At 32.5% G+C, this 23,157-nt stretch overlaps 1 protein-coding gene across 1 annotated transcript; it reads right to left on the reverse strand.

Annotated features, from left to right (window-relative positions):
- Positions 1 to 500: 500 nt before the first annotated feature.
- On the reverse strand, positions 501 to 15,439 carry IDO1 (indoleamine 2,3-dioxygenase 1). Its single transcript, XM_049772716.1, has 10 exons — positions 15,341 to 15,439; positions 11,938 to 12,033; positions 11,694 to 11,816; positions 8,637 to 8,755; positions 6,186 to 6,200; positions 4,244 to 4,343; positions 3,647 to 3,764; positions 2,575 to 2,626; positions 1,851 to 1,999; positions 501 to 853 (listed from the first exon to the last, which is right to left on the reverse strand). The coding sequence occupies exons 1-10, from the start codon at positions 15,437 to 15,439 to the stop codon at positions 501 to 503; spliced, it is 1,224 nt and encodes a 407-aa protein (XP_049628673.1).
- Positions 15,440 to 23,157: the final 7,718 nt, after the last annotated feature.

Here is a 23,157-nt window from a genome sequence, read left to right on the forward strand (position 1 = left end):
ATCATGCAATAAAAATAAACAGAAAATCAAAAAGTAAACAATTAAACAATATTATATTGTTTCATGGAAAGTGTAGATATAAAAGCATCTGAAGGCAGCATATTTAGTAATAACAATAAGTGAAGTGATTTTATGACATTTTATTATGCATTTATTACATTCAAACATGGCTATTTCCATTATAGGATATAATGAATTATAATCTTTGAATTGTTAAGAGAAGTAAAGCAGTTATCTTTCAGAGAGATTCTAAAACATCATTTTGATAATTATGCTCACTCCTGCAGGACAGCTTATAGTTACCATTATATATAAATAGATTATAATAGTTACAGTTTATCTCTATTTTTATAGCAAGAGAAAGGCAGATATACAGTAATTATTTGTAAACTAAGGTGTTGAGTGTTTTAATTAGTGCATCTAATGATCAGTAACAATATATATACATATATATACATAAATATATGCATTTCTGCATTGACAAAATGTACCTCATTGTGTTAATCTATATTTACCTCGAACATCTCAGTTCTACGTTTTACAGACTTCAGAAAAGTCATGATATCTGTGCCTCCAGTTCCTATTTGGCCCTGTTCTGATGGCTTGTCAGATGTTTGTTTTCCCTCGGACTGCAGTCGAGCGGGTCCAACAATGTACTTAGCTACAATATTCAAATGGTAGTTTCTCAAGGAAACCATAGCCTTCACACACTTACTATAGATGCTCTTTAAACTGTCATTATCTACTGAAAGGACAAATTCACGGACTGAGGGGCTTGTCTGTAATGATTCAAGAAAGTTCTGATGAGCTGGAGGCATATATGTTCGCATTTCCTGGAGAAATCTAGCAGATTCTAAAGGAATAGAGAAAGATTCATTATAGGAAAAGTTTTCATTATCCAAAGGGGGAAGAATGCTAAGTTTGATCAGAGTGAGAAAAATATCAAAACAGCCATCAAACCTAGGCCAGTTTTGTTAGTACAGAGGCTTATTATTTAGAATGACAACTGCTGTGAAATACACTTTATTCGAAAAACATTAAATAAACCTTTCTTTAGTGTTTATTAACAAAACATTTGTGCTTTCTTATTATAGAAAGATGATGATATATACTATATGTAGAATAAGTTAAAACTATCATAATACTGAGTCCAAGGTTTATTTAAGTAAGTGAATAAATGAAAAATTAAATATTTCACCCAGCTCAAAGCTACATACTTTGACTAACATATATATATATATTTATGAAAATAGAATAAAAATAAATTATTCCTGGAGCTTTCAATATCCCTCTCTAAAATGCTAAAAATGTTGCACCTTTGAGCACTTCTTTATAAATGTTTCGTCTTTAAATTTTGATACTAGCATTGTCCCTGGGTTACTAGTTTATCAAGATGACTGAATATCAGGGCTCTCTTCATTAATGATAGACTTCCTTCTTCATTTAGATCACCTGTTCTATTTCACTTGCTGAAGACATTCTCTTTTTGAATAAAATCTGCATTTTCAGGACATATGGTATCAGCTTCACTATAATAAAATAAGTTTTATACTCATATTTAAATGTCAAAGTCAAGGGAATAATAAATTTCATTGTTTTCTAGATGGTTAAGGGAATGAGTTAACCACTTCTGCTGTTCATCTGTAAATGGAAGGAAGGTATTATGTCATACTTTCTACTGAATAGTGTCAGAAACATTATTTGAGATGCTAAAAGCAGTTATTTCAATATTAAAATATTATATTAGAGCTATTACATGACAAGCATGAGGTCAAGATACAATCTATATTATTGTAAATATATACTCTCAAACTAATATAGAAGTTTGATATTTCTCAGTTTCTACTCACCTCCACCAGCATCCTGTTTGATGCCCAGAAGAATATCAAAGCATTGAAAGATACTGCTTTGAGCTGCACTGCCCCCTGCAAACTTCATTGGTGTGTCCCAAACACCCTCATATAGCAGGCCTTCTGGCAGCAAGGAACTTCCTTTCCAGCTAGGTAAGAAGAAAATAATTATATATGGACCAATTGTTCAAATGTCAGAAACAAAATCTTACAGATGAGAATGAGTGAAAGGTAGTGTTAATATATTTTACATCCTTTGTGCATGAGAATATGAAAAAATGATTTTAAATTAAAATTTAATAAGCATTCTATAAATTTTTGCATTGCATTAATTACTCTCGTTAAAAGGTCTAGATGAATTCCTCCCCCCACCCAAATGCTTGGCTGAGTAATAACATAAGTTTTTACTATTTCTCTATACTCAGGGAATTAGATAAACTCTTTTTTTTCTCTTTCTTTTCTTTCTTTTTTCTTTTATTTGTGGGGGCGGGTTAGGCCACAACCAATGACACTCAGGGATTATTCTTAGCTCTGTACTCAGAAATCATTCCTAGCAGACTTTGGGGACCATATGGGATCATGGGATCGAACCCCAGTTGGCCTTAAGTCGGCCACATGAAAGGCAAACGTCCTATCACTGTGCTTTCCTTCTGGCCCAGGAATAGGTATATTCTTTATGAGAATTATATAAAAGAAAATCTCAAAATAAAAAAAGGTTACATACCCTGACAAGTATATGCGAAGAACATTGAAAAAGAGTTTTGGGTCCACATAGTCTGTAAAAAAAATGGGGTGTGCTTAATGATAAAGCAACATTAGATACATAGTACTGAATGGTATGGGAGAGGAGGCAGATACAGGAATCAAACGTCAAAAAATGAATTGTGAATTTCAGCATAAACTTCAGGAAAGATTTTAACTATTCTGTGATGAAAAAGACAAACTCCCACTCTCGTGCCCTCTCTCAGAGGAGTCCACTCCTGTCTGTGCCTACTATAAAGGCTGTCATAAAACTAATTGCCAATTTGAGCAGAGAAACCTGGGTCCAGCTGCCACTCATAGGTCAGTAATTAAACCCTCAACCTTCTTTAAAGTGACTGCTAAAACAATATATTAACAGCAACAACATAAAACAAAAACCCAGCAGTTTCATGACCCACATAACCGAGACTTTTTTTAATAAAACTTGCAAATATTTTTTAATTAAAGTTTGTCGTCGTCTTATCCATATTTTAAAACTCAACATTAAAATTGTATTTGTTTTGATAAGTAAGGCAACTTTCCTTTTGCAATAATTTGTCACATATTATTTGGAATATTTTTATTGGTGCTAATTTTGCAATAAAATTTGATCACAAAGTAGAATTTGTTGAAAATTCCAATTAAACAGATTTAGGGCTTTTCGGTAATAATAATAATAATAATAATAATAATAATAATAATAATAATAAACATTTGGCAAGTGTCTCCAAAATGTGTTCTGTGGAAAACAAGGACATTCCATAGGTAGACATATTTGTAATTTTTACTTTCCTATATACTATTTGTGCAGATTTAGTTCATTTTTTCAGTAAAAATGTAAATGCCTATAAATATAAAATGGACTTAGGGAAGATTACTACCAAGCAAAGTAAATTTTTAATAAGAATATATAAAGTAAAATTATAGTCTATAGTCTGTCTCTGAGAGTGCTTTTATTTCCACAGTCTTCCACTAAGTCAATTACTGCACACATCACATGGTCAGAAATCTTTCATGACCTGCCTGGTTTTTTTATATGGCATAAAGGTACTTGCCATGAATTTGGTGAAATACTTCAAGAGCTTTGTGCAAACAGGAAGTTATTTCACTCAGTGCATTTTGCAGCGTATTCTGGTCTTGCTCTTGTACTGCCTTGAATATACTGGGAAATACCTTTAGAAAGGAAGGAAGATAAGCCTTTAATATTTCTAATACTTACAATTGTCATAAAATAAAATATAGAATTTCAATTTCTTATGCTGAGTCTGACTCCAAACTTTATATTTAGTTAAGCTTTGATTGTCTTTATTCACTTACAGAAAATGTCAACATAACTATATATATTTATCTCTGTTATAGTCACAACCATTGGATTTATATCACTGTAATATATAACTTCAATCACAAATTACATTTTAAGTATTTATTATGGTTTCAAATTTAATACTAAATAGATAGCCCTTACATTTTATATAAAGACAAAAACAAAATTTTCATTTATACTTGATAATATTCCACCTCAAATTAAGAAATTAAACAATTAAATGCTGCATTCAGACAGAGTAAAGTTATTTTACAATACAGTTATCTTACTAAATTGTTGTCCTGATATTCAAATCAATCTATAATGTTTTTTGGATGGAGGTACTTACTTTGATGGCAGTAGCAGCTGCTAATTCCACCAAGAGTGAAACCAAGAAGAAACCTTTACTGCAGTCCCCACCAGGAAATGAGAATAGAATATCCATGTTCCTAAGAAAATCAGGCAGGAAGTGAACACATTATCAAAATGTTAGATATTTGTAAAGAATACTTCATAATTTTATGTACTTTTTACTTTTCCCGTTTTTGTAAATTATCTTATTAAACAAGTTGGCAAGTTTAGTAGCTCCATAAAGTTATTGCAGACATTGATGTTCTATCAGTTGCATAGGATCATATATTAATCTGGGACTTGAATATCTATTCTAAAATTAAGAACAAAAAAATTCCAAAACTCCTTTTACCCCAATATTTTAATTTTTCATAGACATAATGAGGACTTCGTTACTAGTTCTTTTGTCCTTAGTTGTTGTTTTTTCTCTAAAACAAATATATTTAACTTATTAATTTTTTGTGTACTTGCTTCAGGCTCTCAGAGATAACAGTCTTCTGAAACAATTGGGGAATTCAGATAGTTAATAAGAAACTATTTTTTTAAACTATTTTTGCATTGGTACAAGCATGATATCAGTTAATATGAAAGGTTTTCTTTGTTTTTATTTGTTTGTTTGTTTTTGGGTTATGCTTAGCTGTACTTGGGACTTACTCCTGGCTTTGTATTTAGAAATCATTCCTGATAGTAATAAGGGGACCATCTGGGATGTTTGGAATGGAAACCAGGACAGTCAAACAAAAGAAAAGTGCCCTACCTGCTATTGTTCAGACCTCAGTAACTAGGAGTTTTAAGGTGGCTAAATATATGGTCTATTAAATCAGGCAATTTTTGCAACATATTTTCTATGTGAATATTTGAGACAAAGGTATTTCATATTTCTGCTTCAGTGTTCTCTTCTGTAAAAATAAAAAATTTTCTAATGTCTTTCATAGCATAACTTTTACTTTAATACATTGTTTTTAAAACTTAGATAGCTAATAGGTTAAACATTATCTATTTTAGATCAATGTCTACATTTTTCACACTATTTAATAGTTAAAAAGTATAAGCTATGTTATTATAACCCTTCATTTGTAACAATGCATCAAAATTTGAAAGCATTCACACTTGCTTTTGCTCTGCTGTGAACATTCTCTTATTTTCCTTTCTTTTGCTCATTTCTACTCACTCCTAATATGCCCTAATATCCTAAAATCAATTCCTAAATATCTTCCTAAATTCTTCCTTTTATCCTATTTATTAACATTCCCAATACCAAAATTTCATACCCCATTATTTTAGTCTTATAATTAACAAAACTTTCATATCTCTTTTCCTCCCTTTTAGTCCAGCTTCAACCAGGCATACTTATTTCTAAGATATTTACATTTATTTTCCTCATGCTTAGACTCTATTTATTACATATGTAAAGCTTTATAAGGACTAGATTAAAATAACAAATATATATTTCTGTTCACTGAAGTTACCCAAATATAGATACATAGATATCTGAACATTTTTATTTATGTATATGAATTGTACTTACATATGTCAGGAACGTCTTAGAATTAGTTTTAGCTATAATATCAGAAGTTATTACATAGTAATATATATATATAAAATTAAAATAAGAATTGTATGCTCTTTAAACAATTACTATGTTTTATTTTGCCTAAATTTAATGACTCATTTTCAAAAATGTATTTGAAGAATATTATAAATTGTATTTATTTGAAAAACAAATGCCTCCTTTTGTTTATTTTTGTTTGGGTGGATCAAATTCAACTGTTCTCAAGAGAACTCTTGCCCTCAGGTTTCAATTCTGGTGAATTCCAAGATCATAGGTAATACCAGGGATTAAACTGGGTACATTTTCATGCAAGAGAAGCATCTTGCCCACAGTGTTATCTCTCAGGCTACACATAGCTTATAGACCAAAATAAGAATCATGTACTTACTCATAAGTCATAGGCCTTTTGAAATCAATCACAAAGCAGTGAGTCCATTGGAAGTGAAAAAAAGCCAATTTAAAATAAAATAATTAGTTTACTGCTATGAAATTAAATTTGACTATTACATCAAGATACGTCAATATACAATAAAATAAAATATGTGCCTTATATATTTCTCAAGTGATACTACAAGTTTGCTTATATCTTTTAGTTAAAATTAAAAATGGATTAGGCCTTAGATATAGCATTGAAACAAGGCGTTTGCCTTGCATGCAGAAGGAGGGTGGTTCAAATCCCAGCATCCCATATGGTCCCCGAGCCTGCCAGGAGTGATTTCTGAGCATAGAGCCAGGAGTAGCCCCTGAGCACTCTTGGGTGTGACCCAAAAACAAAAACAAACAAAAAGAGTAAAAATGGATTAAACTCATTTAATATTAGATTCAAGATCATAAAATACATAAAAGTAAACATCAATGATATAATCCATGATATAAAATTTAGAATTATATTAAAAACTTAAGTTATTTGTATGTCAGGACAAATAAAATAATAATAAACAACTGGGGCAATAGCAAATCAAAACTTTGTAACAGCATGGGGCCAGAGCAGTGGTGCAAGCGTTAAGGAGACCGCTTTGCCGCACTAGCCTAGGATGTACTGCAGTATGATCACCTGGTGTCCCATATGGTCCCCCAAAGCCAGGAGAGATTTCTGAATGCATATAGTCAGGAATAACTCCTGAGCGTCACCGGGTGTGGCCCCCAAACCAAACCAAATCAAACCAAAACAAAAAACAACTTTGCAACAGCAAAATAAACTATCACACACACACACACACACACACACACACACACACACACACACACACACACACACACACAGGGCAGGAGCGGGAGAGAGAGCATGGAGGTAGGGTGTTTGCCTTGCATGCAGAAGGAAGGTGGTTCGAATCCCAGCATCCCATATAGTCCCCAGAGCCTCCCAGGAGCGATTTCTGAGTGTAGAGCCAGGAGTAACACCAGAGTGTTGCCGGTGTGACCAAAAAAAAAACAAAACAAAACAAAACAAAAACCCAAAAAACTAAAAAAAGAAGATGAGCAACTTTAAAAATTGAGAGAAAATCTTTGCATATAATACAAATGTAAAGAGCTCCTTGTAAAAAATTATCAATAGACACTTCTAAAAAAACAATAACCTACAGACGAATGTAAAAACACACAACAGCATTATTAGGGAATTGTCCAAAAGTCACATGATATCACCTCACTCCTGTGAGATAGTTTATTTATATAACACTTGTTGGAAATGTCAAGTATTTATAAAGATTGGAAAAAGCAAAGTCTAAAACATTGTTGCATGAATACCAGTAGGTGTAGTAGCTATGGAAAAGGTATAAAGCTGGCTTTAATTATTTTTAAATAAAACTTCCATGTGAATAAAATTACCACTTCTAGAAATTTAAACAAAGATTATAAAAACATAAAAGGGTATTTTTATATCCTTATATTTACAATTTCATTATTTGAAATAAATCAAATATGGGATTTGTCTAAATACCATCAACAAATTAGTGAATGAATAAACTGGTATATCTACTCAGTGCAATACTACTATTTTATTTCAAAGATAAAATTGTGTCCTTTGGGAAAAAATGGATAAGACATAAGGTGAGGGGCCGGGCGGTGGCGCTAAAGGTAAGGTGCCTGCCTTACCTGCGCTAGCCTAGGACGGACCGCGGTTCGATCCCCTGGCATCCCATATGGTCCCCCAAGCCAGGAGCGACTTCTGAGCGCATAGCCAGGAGTAACCCCTGAGCGTCACCGGGTGTGGCCCAAAAACCAAAAAAAAAAAAAAAAAAAAAAAAAAAAAAAGACATAAGGTGAATAGCTTAAGTAAAATGGGTAAAAGAGTGAAAGACAATTTGTGGAGTGTTTTACTCTATATGGAATATGAATTCTAAAATTATTTCACAAGAAACAACAAAATGTTCCCCTAAGCCCAGTAAAACCTATAGTAATTGCTATAGGGAAAACAAGATTTGAGTAAAAGGCAGAAATATCTGCTTTGGTAGAAGTTGGCACAGAACTTTGGTGTGGATGTGGTAATAATTACACATGCATAAAGTCACAAAGTTGCCACACCTTTAAAATCTGTAAAATTGCAAATCAATAATAAATCAAACATTATATTTATTATTAAACATTACAGTATTAAACATGCACAGGAACATATCTATGCATGATATTAATATATTGGTATATTATAATCTATATATTTCTCATTTAAATCATTTACCTTTGTTAATACAAAATATTTGTAGTAAAAGATATATTGTACAAAGAAGTTGCACTTGCATAACATATAAAAACTGGATTTCAAAATTGAACAAATAATCTAGTCACTTGATTTATATATACCCTTTTATAATTCCACTCACATCACGATTTACAGACATACCCATTGGGATCCTTTTTTTTCCAGTTTGCCAAAACACAGTCTGCATAAACCAAGATAGGAGGCAGTCCAAGTTTTTTGGAGAGTTCACAGTAAGGAATAGCAATATTTCTCGGAAGAATCTAATTAAAACACAATATTGATCTTTGAAGTTATTACATTTTTCTTATTTGTTGTATTCCACAACAGCTGTTTAATATGCTGTCACTTAAAGTAAATAAATATGCTTCTTGCTCTCCTTCCTTACTTTATAAGTTAGTTTTCATATTATTAAAAGTTGACATCTTGTATTATTATTGGTGTAAACATAATCTGTTCATAGACAGAAAAAGAAAGTAGCAAACAGAAGGAATAAGGGCTCTACAGCAGACTTTCTAATGATCTATAAATTACCTGCACTCAATTATTCATCATCCTTTTCAGGAATATATGTGAAGCAACTAAGACCCTATACAAGATATTTATTAACCACTGTCAATATAAAGATAGCATTGATAATTTAAAAAAAGCCAAAGTCATCTGTAACCAAAGTTTTTGGATCAGACATATGCTATAAGGATAAATATAAGTTTGTTTTGCTACAACAGAAACTTTCTCTGAATACTATTTAGAAAACATGACCAGTGCTAGAGAGATAGTACAATTGTAAGGAACTTCTGTGCACATCGTTAAACCAGGTTAAAGTTGCATGGTCCTCTGAGCACCAGCAGAAGTAATTTCTGAGTAACCAGGAGTAATTTCAGGGTAGCCAAGAGCAAATATAACCACAGGGCGTTCATAATACTAGACCTTGAGGATCATCTTGATATATTTTTATTTTGAGTCTAAAAGATGAATATATAGACTTGATTTTGAAAACTGAATCTCATTTTTTTGCTCTTGTTTTTTCATGCTTTACATTTATTTCTTATATTTTTAGGATTGATAAGCTTTCTTTTTTTTCTTTCTTTTGGTTTTTGGGGGGACAGGGAAGGTTTGGGTCACACCCAGCAGTGTTCAGGGGTTACTCCTAGCTCAGGCTTATGAATAAAATTTTAGCATTATGATTTTTAAATATGTGTATTTAATAAGACTAAGTACAGGACTTTGTATTCTCTCTGGGGTGGAATTTCTAGTGGAATTTCTGTAGTTGGGATAAATGAGTATATAATCCATGCCAAAGTTCTGTGAAAATAATAGTCAGACCCTAGTGAAGTAGGATTAGATTAGTATGTCCAGATATGGTTATTTTACCAAGATAACAAAATGTTAAAAGGGAATCATTAATTATGAAATACACATATGAATTATGCTGTTTCTGCTGCTGAGTCATGTTGATGGCAAATAGTTTATACATTTTAAAATATATTTTAATCTTACTTAGATAATTTACAAAAAGAGGGAAATAAAAATGGAAGAACCATATTTACATGACAAATTTAAAATAAGTGGAAAAAAGAAAATGTTCATTCACATCTTAGTATATGCGTAGTTGATAAAAACTCAGGTACTAATTTCCTGATCCATTTTAAGCAAAATATGATTTTATTAGCATATCTTTCTTTTGTCTTTTATTTTCTTTTCGAAAACTTCTTTAACTTTTAAATACTTAAAATATTTTAAATTCATTCTCTGAAGGTTTTCATAGAAGAAATGTGATATAAAAATTATTTTCATTAAAATATAAATTTTCTTAATTATTATCTTCAATCATGTATGTCTATTAGTGTATATATTTATACATGTATGAATATGATATGTACATTTTGGTCTCCATATTTTCCCAAGCCTTTTTATCCCCTTTCTTTCTGCTTCTCTATGATTTGGATACATTCTATTAAACTTTTAAGAGGTTATTCAAGACCACAGTATGCTTCATGCTTCCTACATAAAGCATTTCAAGCCCACAGTAACTAATAAAATACTTTGCACTTTCACTCCTTTGTACCTTGCTTATTCTGCCTTTTGTTATATGTGTATTTATTTGTTTTCAGAGGTTAATCCTGGCTCTGCACCCAGAAATCATTCCTGGCAGGCTCAGGGGACCATATGGGATGCTGGGAATTGAACCTAGGTTGACAGTGTGCAGGGCAAATGCCCGACCCATTGTGCTATCGCTCTGGCCCCTACGTATGTCCTCTTTTAATTTCTAATGCTAACACAGATAGCAAGTATCAATCTCTAGATTGGTTAGTTCTAAGTTTTAAATTAGGCTAAAAGATGAGAAATCTTTTGTGTTTACCCTAGAATCTACATATGCAATATCATAATTATAAGAAAGTACAGGATGTTTTTATAATAAAACAGAAAAACTTCTCCCTCTTTTTTTCACTTATTAGGCAATGACTCATCACAGGTGGGGTACTTATATTGTATTTCTAAACAGGGTTGGAAAGTAAAGTAAAATAAAATACTAAATATTTTGGTCAAAAAATAAAAAAAATTTTTACTAAGTGACAAAGGTTTCTTGAAACAATTATTTATTTTAAAGGTCTACACTACATCCATATTGAATTCACATAATTTATTTTGCACCAGTCAATATGAGATGATTTTTTAATCTACAATTTTTTTACAAGTACTTAGAGTAGAATAGAACAAATGAGTTCCATGTCCATTGACATAGAAAGCAGTTTATCATTAATTAAGAAGAGAATGTTCCTATTTTCCAAAGAAATAAGTAGAATATACATTATAGTCAAGTAAATTAGTCATAGAATCAGAAAAATAATATAAAGAAATAAAATAAACTACTTAAAATAGAGGATTAAAACATTAAGTAGGTGAATGAAAATTTTAAAATGACTCCAAAGGATGACTAGGAAGGTTGTAACAAAATTAAAAATACTCATAGTATAATTTAAATAAAATATACAGTATATACAAAATATAGAAATTGTACTGTATAAGTAAAGGACTAAATTTCTAATAACTACAGATTTTATGAGCTCGCATTAAGCCAGATTTTTCTTTTTCTTACTTTGAAATACAAAACAGTTTTAATACTTTTGAATTTTTACTTGTATTATATTATTTGGAAAAATTTCAGGCAAACTTAAAAATTTTCAAAAATCTCCAAACCTTTTTAACATCTTCCTCATCACCTTTATTCCACACGTATCCCATAGTGATGTATCCTAGCACTAAGTGTGCAAGGCGCTGCAGTTTGTGACCTTGGAGGTCATCAATGCTGAGTTTTGGCAGCTGAGAATAAATGGAGAGGTTGACTCAAATTAATGTGGGTAAAATGATAACTTAAAAAATAAATTAAAAAATGTATATATAATAAGTTATATTAGAAGATAAATGTGATACTTGTTCAAACCTTTTCAACATTTGCACGTAGTTCTCCATTCTGAATCAATTCAGGAAGATTTTTAGCAATAAAACTCCAGGCATCATAAGGGTGAGGAAGCTCCTCCTTGAGAGACAGAAATAACTTTTATTACAATTTCTTTCTTTTATTAAAAGTTGCATTGAAAGAGACATAAAAAGGATTGAAAGGTCTCTCAAAGATACTCTCCTTACCTAAACTTATTCTCTGCAAGATCTTCTTGCTATACACCTTCTAACCTATAACATTAGTCTGTTCTCCAAAACCCCAGAGCTCTGGTCTCTGTGCAGTTTCTTCCTCATTTTTTTAGTACTCTCATCTGCCTTATTTTGGAAACCACCTCAAAAGTCTCACAATAAAATTTCCCTAACTACTTCAATCTAAATTCATATTGCTAACTACGAATCTTACCGATCAAACCTTTTCTTAATAGTAAGATGTGTCAAAAATAAGGACTCACTTCTGAGTGTTTATTAAGTTGGGAATCTCTGTTGATAACAATTTGGGCAGAAGTTTTTATTAAAAAAGTCTCACTGCATCAAGGTACGAAATGCATTATCCTTTTAATTCTGTATTTCTATGTACCTGGTATATTACTGAACATGTAGGAAAGGCTGCTTACATATTTGATTTGTAAATAATGTGTCCAACTCAATCCAAATGTAAATAAAAAAGAAATCTTAATCTTAGCTAGCAATACCATTCTATTTCTGATGTTTCTGGCTGTTTGAATTGGGGGAAATGTTTAAAATTGTGGGAATTAGAGAGCTAGTACAGTGGATAATGTTGGTGCACATTTGGGCTTGACTCCCCAACACTCCAATGTTCCTTTGAGACCTGCGACAGTCATCCTTAAACAGAAAAGAGCCAGGAATAAAACTGAGCACTTTCTGGGTAGCCCCAAAACCAAATGAGTAGTAAATAAATAAAATTTGTTTGCTTCCAATTACTTATAGGAGAGTAAGGCTAATAACACAATACCATTCAGAAAGTTGTGATGATGGGAGTTAAAATTATTATAGTGGTTAGGACATCTGCCTTGCATGTGGTGGATGCAGTTTCTGACCTGGGTCTATCCCAGCACCACCTAAGGTCCCAAGGACAGTCAGGAGAGATTTACTGAGCAACCCAAAAATAAAAGCAAATGGGCCTGGATGCAGCACAGTGGTAGGGTGATTGCCTTGCACGCAGCTAATCTTGGTTCAATGCCCGGCATCCCATATGATCCCTCGAGCCTGCCAGGAGCAATTTTGAGCACAGATCCAGGAGTAACCCCTGAGTACTGCCATGTGTGACTCCAAAACAAACTAACCAAACAAACAAACATAACAAATTTGTAATTTGATTTTAAATGACATAATACAATCGGTAATTCATAACTGAATATTAAGAACATACTATTTTTCATGTAATTCATTAGAAAACAATTTAGATAGTGTCCAGAATAAAAGAGCCACCCACTGAGTGGGAGAAACTATTCACCCAATACCCATCAGATAAGGGGCTAATCTCCAAAATATACAGGGCACTGACAGAACTCTACAGGAAAAAAAAATCTAATCCCATCAAAAAATGGGGAGAAATGGGCAGACACTTTGATAAAAAAGAAATACAAATGACCAAAAGGCACATGAAAAAATGCTCCACATCACTAATCATCAGGGAGATGCTAATCAAAACAACTATGAGGTACCACCTCACACCACAGAGATTGGCACATATCACAAAGAATGAGAACAAGCAATGTTGGCGGGGATGCAGTGAGACAGGAACTCTTATTCACTGCTGGTGGGAATGCTGACAAGTTCAACCTTTCTGGAGAGCTATATGGAGATTCCTCCAAACACTGGAAATCGAGCTCTCATACGATCCAGCTATACCACTCCTAGGAATATACCCGAGGAACACAAAAATACAATACAAAAACCCTTCCTTACACCTATATTTATTGCAGCACTATTTACCATAGCAAGACTCTGGAAACAACCAAGATGCCCTTCAACAGATGAACGGCTAAAGAACCTGTGGTACATAAACACAATGGAATATTATGCAGCCGTCAGGAGAGATGAAGTTATGAAATTTTCCTATACATGGATGTACATGAAATCTATTATGCTGAGTGAAATAAGTCAGAGAGAAAGAGAAAGACGGAGAATGGTCTCACACATCTATGGGTTTTAAGAAAAATTAAAGACATTTCTCAACAATTTTCAGAGACAAAAGAGGAGAGGGCTGGACATTACAGTGACCTTATGAACCTCACCACAAAGAGTGATGAGTTTAGTTAGAGAAACAACTACATTGCGAACTATCCTAACAATGAGAATATATGAGGGAAATAGCCTGTCTAGAGCACACATGGGGGAGGGGAGAGGAGGAGGGATATTTGGGTCATTGGTGATGGGAATGTTACACTGGTGGATGGGGGTGTCATCTTATATGACTGAAACTCAACCACAATTATACTTGTAACCAAGGTGTTTAAATAAAAATAAAAAAAAAACTATGGTAAAAAAAATGAAAACAATTTAGATAAGTGCAGGTTGACTTTGATTTTGGTTATTTTGCCTTCAGAACACACTTAATGATGTCTAAGAATTATTCTTGGTTCTGCAATCAGAAATTATTTCTAGAAGTGCACAGGAACCATATGCAAATTAGGAAATATAACCAAGTTGATTAGCCTTATGCAAGGCAAGAACTTACCCATATTCTATTTCCCCAGCTCGAGAAATGCAATTTTTAAGAAAAAAAGTTCTAACAGAAATTTGTTATCAAACTTGTAAGTAAATATTTTAGACTTTCACTTAACAAACAAAACTGAACAAGTAACATTAGTACAGCACACAGTAATGTGTTTACTGTAACATAAACCTAGTCAAAAAATGGAGCACAGATTTTATAAAAATTAAGCTTTAATCATGCAGAAAAATATTTTTCCAAGACCCAATCATCATTTAAAAAATCAAATTTCATCTAGCTAACTTTAGATTTATATAGCATATTTTCAATTTTTTGTCTAATTAAAGAACTACAATTTACAAAGTCAGTGATATTTGGGTTTTAGACATGAAACATATTAGACACTTTAGACATATTTCAACACCAGTTATACCACCAGTGTCAACTTCCCTCCACCAGTATATTAATACTTTCTTAGTTTCATCTTATCTAAAGCTAGTTAATACAAGTCTGAAGTGCAGCTAAACCTCAATTTCTAAAAATAAAATCTCTGAAGTTCCATATCCACATATTAAAATTTGCCTCCAACAATGGCACTACTTTATCAATTTGTTGTGAAAAAAAATCATTCACTAGAAGTTAATTAGTCTAAGGAAGTAATAGTAAGATAAGAACATACTTGCATCTATAAGTCAGTGTTCTGTCTTACCAATGGCCTTGGCAGAGCAAACCCCAGATTTTCATCTATATGATATTCTTTCTTGATGTTCCAACAACTTTCCATAGGAGCTGCTGTATCATGTGCCATTCTTGAAGTCTTCTCTGATCCTCCTCAGTCTCTCAGATGTTTGAGAACATCTATTTATTACAGAAGTTGCTATATCCAATGACCACACCTTATGACATAGGCAGGAATAAATGGCTTTCACTTTTAGAGCAGTTTCATTTTCTACTTTCCTTATTCATAATTTGATAAATGGTAGAACAAAATAATCTCTGTTCATAAGGGGAATTTTTTTATTATTACTGTGACATTTTACTGCCAGAGGAGAACATGTAACTTGGTAGACATTTGGTAACTTTTGAAGTATAACAGTACAGACACACCAATTCCTCATAAAGGATGGTGCCAGAATGATAGAGTATTTTGAGTGATTGGGTATTCTCCTTGTGCACAGTAGACCTGGGTTCGATACTTGGCTTCCCATAAGTTCTCCTGAGCCTGCCAGGAGTAATTTTTGAAGGCATATCCAGGAATAATCCTGAATGCTGCCAGAAGTATTTTCAAAACAACAACAACAACAACAAAAAAAGAATATTCACACGACAGACCTTTGTTGAGAAAGTTTATACTCAGATACATCGATTTATTTATTATTTATTTTTTGTTTGGGGGAGCCACACCCAATAATCCTGACTGATTAGCCTTTCCTATTGGTGCTCAGGGAACCATGAGGTGTTGGGGAGTGAATCATATTGGGTAACATGCAAGAAAATGCCTTCATCTCTGTACTACAGACCTGTAATCTAATACCAAGACAAACCATTATAACAATCTTGGAAATGATCACTTTGGAGCATAATTAGATGATAAAAAAGATATGTCAAAAGATTTCTAAAGAGATACAACATGAAATAACCTTACTACAAGATGAGTCACAGCAGAAAAAATTTGCAAAGTGATAGGAATGATTCGCCTTATTTCAAACCATAGTGTCTAAATCACAGTATCTAAAAGAGGGTAGAGAAAGAAACAAAGTGAGAATGGGAGAAAAGAGAGAGAGATAGAGAGAGTAAAATGTCTGCCCCATAGGTATCTAGGAGGAAGGTGGTAGGGAAACTGGGGACATATTGGAAATAGTGCACTGGTGAAGGGTGTTGTACATTGTGTGACTGAAACTCAATCATGAATAACTTTGTTCTGTGAAAAATAAAACAATTGTATTATGAGTGACCTTGTAACCATGGTGTTTAAATGAAGTAATTAATAAAAATTAAAAAAGAACTTTGGGACCAGTGAGGTGGCGCTAGAGGTAAGGTGTCTGCCTTGCAAGTGGTAGCCAAGGAAGGACCGCGGTTCGATTCCCCAGCGTCCCATATGGTCCCCCCCAAGCCAGGGGCGATTTCTGAGTGCTTAGCCAGGAGTAACCCCTGAGCATCAAATGGGTGTGGCCAAAAAAACCAAAAACCAAAAAACAAACAAAAAAGAACTTGAGTTGACTTTTAGGATATTTATAAAATGTTGCCAGTTAGTTAGCTCAATAATATAGTACCTAATTTCCTTGTGTGAGGTCCTGGATTTAATCCACAAGATAGCAACAATTGTTTTGCATAATATATAAATACATATGTATGAGCTATAAACTATGTTCTATTCTGGGGAGAAAGAGAAGGTAAGGAAGAAATAACCACAGAAGGAAGGAAGGAGGGAAAGAGAGAGGGAGGGAGGGAGGGAGGGAGGGAGGGAGGGAGGAAGGAAGGAAGGAAGGAAGGAAGGAAGGAAGGAAGGAAGGAAGGAAGGAAATTATCCTTTCATTAGTCCAATAATGTGACTCAATCCTGCCTTAATGTAATATAGCCAGAATATAATTATTTTATTATTTATAATCATTATATTTATATTAAAGTCATATATTAATATTTATAATAAATTTTATAATATAAAATAAATATACACATATATTTATAATATTTTAAATATATAGTGTTTATATAATATATAAATATAATACATATTTATAATATTATTTTAAATATAATAAATAATGTGATTTAATATCACATTATATAATGTGATAAATATTTTAAAATAACTTTAAAATTAAGAGTTGAAGAAACCTCTATAAAGAATTAAGGGCACATTTTGTTTCTTAATGGAATTTACAAGGAAATAAATGAACAAATTGATCATTAATGCACTAGAGCAAAGAGACTCATTAGAGCAGTCAAGTGGAGACATAGAGTAGATAATGGGAGATGTCCAATTAAAGGCAAAATTTTGATGAGCCATCCATCAGCCTACAGAATATGAATATCAACCAGGGAGAAGAAAGAAAGGTAGAATAGAGGGAATTAAATATGTGATTTATGGAAATCAACAAAATTTCACAAGAATAAAAAATTATAGAATAATAAAAAAGTTAAACCATGTTCTTAGGGATGATCTGAAGAGATGACTTTCAAATCAGATCATCAGTACTTCAGATCTGTCACACCACTTACAAGAAGTATAATTTTGGGGACAGTGGATAAAGAACTTGCCTTGCATGCAGCTTTTTCTATTCTATTCTTAGCACTCATATGTTCTACCTGAACAGTGCCAGGAGTACTCCTGAGAACATAGACAGAAATAGTTCCTAAGTATTGTCAGATGTGGCCCAAACTCTTTCTACCAAATAACTATATACTCTTAGATTTTTGATTAATGTTTTCTAAATTATAGCGTCCAAAACCAGAAAGATAGTATAGAGGGTGAAGTTGCTTGTCTTACCCATAGCTGAGCTGGATTCAATCCCAGCACCCTATATGGTTCCCCCAAACTCTGCTATGAGTGATTTCTGAGCAAAGAATCAGGAAGAGTCTAAGCACTGATAAATATGAGCTCTAGACCAAAAATGAATGAAATTAAATAAGTATAGTTCCTGCAACTAAATTTTGAGAAAAGTAGAATGCAATCTGTATCAATAAAGATACTACATAAAAGAATCTTACTGCAGGATATTTTACAGAAGAACATATCTGCTAATTATCCTTTGTTATTAAGTATGCCAAACCTAAAAGAATATATACCATAGAATATATCAAGAAAAGAAGAAAATTAATTAAAAAAGGAAAGAAAATAATTGCAAAGATTTGTGTAAAACTCTATAAACCTGAACAGTTAATCAAAGAATAATCTAGAAACAGTATTGAATTTAGGAACAAAGAAATCACTAATGAGTTCTACAAAATAGTCTCAGTGTTCCAGTACTATTTGAACTGATTATTGTTGGCAACAGCTTTCTGAATCATTTCTGATTCAAAGTGAATCACAATTCATATAAAAATGAAACTAAGATTATCAAAGATTGTTATTAATAAATATACAGCTTATATTATATAATTTTATTTGAATAAGTTTTCATTCTGAATTTTCTGTGTATTTTGAAAATGCCCAGTGTCAAGTAAAGCCTTGATTCTGTATTGATATTATGATTTATGTAAATGGTCATTGTAGAACTCAGAAACCCAAATCTCTAAGATCTACTGGTAAAAGAGGAATTTCCGTAGCACAATTTAATCAACTTCCTCTTCAGAAAATCATCAAGTTAAACCTCATAAGAGGTTCTATACTATAGGGTAATTTTATGGGCCTGAACAGGAAGCAATACAATTTTCCATCCTGGTATCATCCCATTTTCAACAATATTTCAACATAATGAAACTCTGCTAAACTATTCATTTGCTGTTTTCATAAATTTATTGAGCTTCAGAAAATGGACTTGATGCTAGAGTACATTAAAGTTGTATTAACTATTGAAGCAATTTGTAGTCTAAAGAGTAAAACGGCAAAAAAATTAGTGAAACTCTCACCAGCTATAACTTACGTATCACTTGAATAAAGTTCAAGGTGAGAGTTTAATTTTTGTTGTTGTTTTGTTTTGGGCCCACACCCAGTGACACTCAGGGGTTACTCTTGGCTATATGTTCAGAAATTTTTCCTCGATTGGGTGACCCTATGGGGTCAAGGGATCGAACCAAGATCTGTCCTGGGTCAGCCGCATGCAGGCAAACGCCTGGCCCTGAAAGTTTAATTTTATAATAACAAAAAAATCCTCAGGAATAAGATGATAAATATTCTTTAGTGTCAGGGCCAGGAAATTTGTACTCAATTATAAATTTACAACATGGAGATATTGAAATTTATTGTGCCACACTGAAAATATTCACTTACACACAAGTAAAATAGGTGCAATTCTGAGCAAAGAAACTTCTTGACTGAGCATTCATATTTGAAAACTAAAGATAGAATTGATAATTAATATTCGAGGTAAATACATATAAAAGTTGAGAGAAAATGGTTATATCAGTACCACAAATAGCAGAAATCTTTTGCAGCTTTGATATGCATTTCGATTTCTCCCCTATACTCCACTCAGCATAATAAATACTTTTCATTAAATTTTCTTCCTTGAAATATAAATTACTCTGTTGAATTTTATTTCAGATAAGATTCCTGTCAGTACTGAAGTTAACAAAAATGAAAGGCCTGATTTATTTTCTGTCCTTCATTCTAATAAATACAAATATAATTTTGATGTTGAAATCTACATTTTCATGCTATATGATTATAAAAAGGTTACTGTTTGTTCCCCCTGAGGATTTTTCAGCTTTTTTATTTATTTTAATAACATTATTTAAAATTTAATTGTATTTGCTCCATGAAGTCTATGGTGATTTATCATCCAACATCAAATCTGTGCCTATAAGTCATCTATAAGAAAATCTAATATGAAACATTTGAATTTCTTCACCTAGGTTAAAATCAAATGGTAATCATCACAAATTACTTTTATTGATTTATTTTTCTGATAGTTTCATTTGCCCTCCCATTATGTTTTATTAGACTAAGTAATATAACATAAATTTGATTATGTATGCCTCATTTTGTATGCCCTCTGGAAGGTAGGAGGGAACCTGGAGATATTGGTAGAAGGTGGAGGACATTAATCAATGGAATTGGTGTTGGAACATTGTATGTCTGAAATACTTTATTATGAACAACTTTGTAAATCATGGCATTTTTATAAGTAAACTCAATGAAAGATACATGTTGAAGTTCTCCTGAAAGTTAATACACATAATACATGACATTATGGAATTATCTCTAATTGCAACTATAGTGCATATATTTAAACAAAATTCTGAAAACTGCCAGTTGGAAGAGAATACATTCATTGTCTTTATAATTTCATGAGTTTGACTGATGAGTTTGACTGTTTTCTTTCAACTCTTCTCATAAAAATACAGTCAAGATGGCCAAAAAGCACTTAAAAAATGCTCCAAATCACTAATCATTAGGAAGATCCAAATAAAAACATCAATGAGATAGCAACTCATACCATAAAGACTGGCACACATCACAAATAAGAACCAGTGCTGGAGCAAATAAGAGGAGAAAGGAAGTCTCATTCATTGCTCATGAGCATGTAAACTGGCCCAACTATTTTGGAAAACAATATAGATATTCCTCAAAAGCTAAAATCTGAGCTTTCATATGATCCAGAAATACTATGCCTAGGAATCTCAAAACACCTTGTAGAAAAGGCTTCTGCATTCCTATGGTCATTGCAGCACTAGTTACATTAGACAGAATCTTAAAACAACCTAAGTGCCCAAGAACAGGTAAGTGGCTAAATAAACTATGGTACTTCTAAACAATGGAATGCTACACAGCTTTCAGGGAAAATGAAGACATGAACTTTCTTTATACAGAAATGGGTATGGAGAGTATTATGCAGAGTGAAATGGGAGATGGGGAGTACAGTCAGGATAGAAAAGGGTGAATTGTGACAATGATAGTTGGAACTGATTATTCTGGATATAAACAGTGCTGAAAGGGAATAAAGTGACATGCATGGTACCCTTTAATTAAATATAGTACAAACCAGTGTCTAAAAGGGGGGGGGGGGGAAGGGAGAGAGAGAGAGAGAAGTAAAATTCTGCCCCAGAGGCATGCAGGAGATAGGGTGAGAGGGAAACTGGGTACATCATTGGGACATTGATAAAGGGTGGTGTACATTATATAATTGACAATCATGAAAATTTTTGTAACCATGGTATTTAAATAAATTTTAAGAAAAGTATCCAGTCATGGTTCAGGTCAAAATACGATTCTTAATATACTAACTTATTGGTTCACTTGTTGTATGTGGTACTCAGAAACACAGTATAAATTTCTAGTAATTATTCTGGTAAAGATGCTACAAATAACTTTAATTAATAATAAAAAATAAGTGACAGTAGACAATAAAGCAAATGGACTATTTAAAATATATTGTCACTCTTCAAATAGGAAAGTACAATAAAAGAAATAAAGTCAATGTGAAATAAATTACTGAAATGAGGAAAAGAACTATACTTGATAATATTGCCTTGAGAATGGATGCTACCTATTAATTTTATTTTGTTTTGCTTTTTTGGCCACACACCGTGGCTCTGCACCCAGAAAGTATTTCTGATGGTGCTCAGAAACTGTATTTGATGCCAAGAAATAGAACAACATCGCCCACATGCAAGGCAAGAGCCCACACACTATATTATCTCTTCCAACTCCAGGAATTTATTTCTTAACCCTTTCCAAGTCATCCAGTAATTCAAATTTTAATGTGTTAATCCTTTCAACACTGTTTACTCTTTATTTTTTAACTTTTTACATTTGTGGCATTTTCTTAAAGATGTTTGGGCTTTCCATTTATCATACCACATGCACCACCAAGGTGTTTCTTCTCCCATCATGCTAAGAACTCTCATAGTTCTCTCCCACCTTGCAAAGAAACTTGGTAAGCTTAGATTTAAGCTCAAATTTAACTGAGTTTGATCACCAGAATCTTGAAACAAAAATTTGATAGAGGTGCATTAAATACGTAAGGGTTTTAAATAAGATAGTGATTTTAATAAAGTCAATCTGTCTAGTCTATAAGCATAAAATATTTTTTCCTTTTCTTGTGTCTTCTATTTTTAATAGTGAGATATTTTCTAGGTAAAGGTCTTTTACCTTTGTTAATTTTAATACTATGTATTTGCAATAACTATGGAATAAAATAGTTAAAACATAGTTTTCCTCTCTGAATATGGGGATTTGCCTTTAATATCAAAACTGTCTTATTTTAACCCTTTGTTTTACATTTGAACTAGTAGAACGTTAAGGAAATGGCTTGCCCAAGTCCTATTTGTGGTGAAGCAATAGTAAGAACTCTTGATGTTTTAATTCTATTATAAATATATTTAAAGACTGCTGGTTAGGTATTTGATGAACTATTGCAGTATTTTTTTTAGATTCAATCTCCCCTCATTGCACTCCAATTTATCTTCCATTAAAGACTGGTTTGTAATTGAAGACTTTTATTGATAAGTCATGCCATTAGGTAGGTGGCATGTCATTTGGTGAAGATAAGATCTTTTTGCAAGTCTCAGAAGATGTTGTAGAATCATGAAAGCAAGTCAAAAATATATAGTATCTTTGGTACTAAAAGAGAAATCACAAGAAGCTAGAATCAGGTTGTTGCTCACGATACTGTTATGTGTTTATGTGACCAAGAGCATCTGTCTACTTGAGATTGACAGGATTACTGAGATTCAAGGTTTTCCATGTTAAGCCAGCAATGATATGGGCAAACAAAATGATCTGGGCAAAGAAAATGTCAGTAATCAACATTTGTGACCCTAAGTCACTCACAAACACGGCAGAACCCTCTTTTTCACATGAATGGAGATCTAGTTGCTGGTTTTGGTCTTTTGTTTGATTTTTTTGTTTCTTTTTGTGTT

The sequence above is a fragment of the Suncus etruscus genome, chromosome 4 (assembly GCF_024139225.1).
Source record: "Suncus etruscus isolate mSunEtr1 chromosome 4, mSunEtr1.pri.cur, whole genome shotgun sequence".
Taxonomy (NCBI): Eukaryota; Metazoa; Chordata; class Mammalia; order Eulipotyphla; family Soricidae; genus Suncus; species Suncus etruscus.

Coding starts and splice junctions, on each gene's coding strand:
- IDO1 (XM_049772716.1), bottom strand. CDS start 15,439: ATGGCACATGATACAGCAGCTCCTATGGAAAGTTGTTGGAACATCAAG. Junction 3,765..4,243: donor CAGCTGCTACTGCCATCAAA/GTAAGTACCTCC, acceptor TCCTTTCTAAAG/GTATTTCCCAGTATATTCAA. Junction 2,627..3,646: donor AGTATTTCACCAAATTCATG/GCAAGTACCTTT, acceptor TTTTTTTTACAG/ACTATGTGGACCCAAAACTC.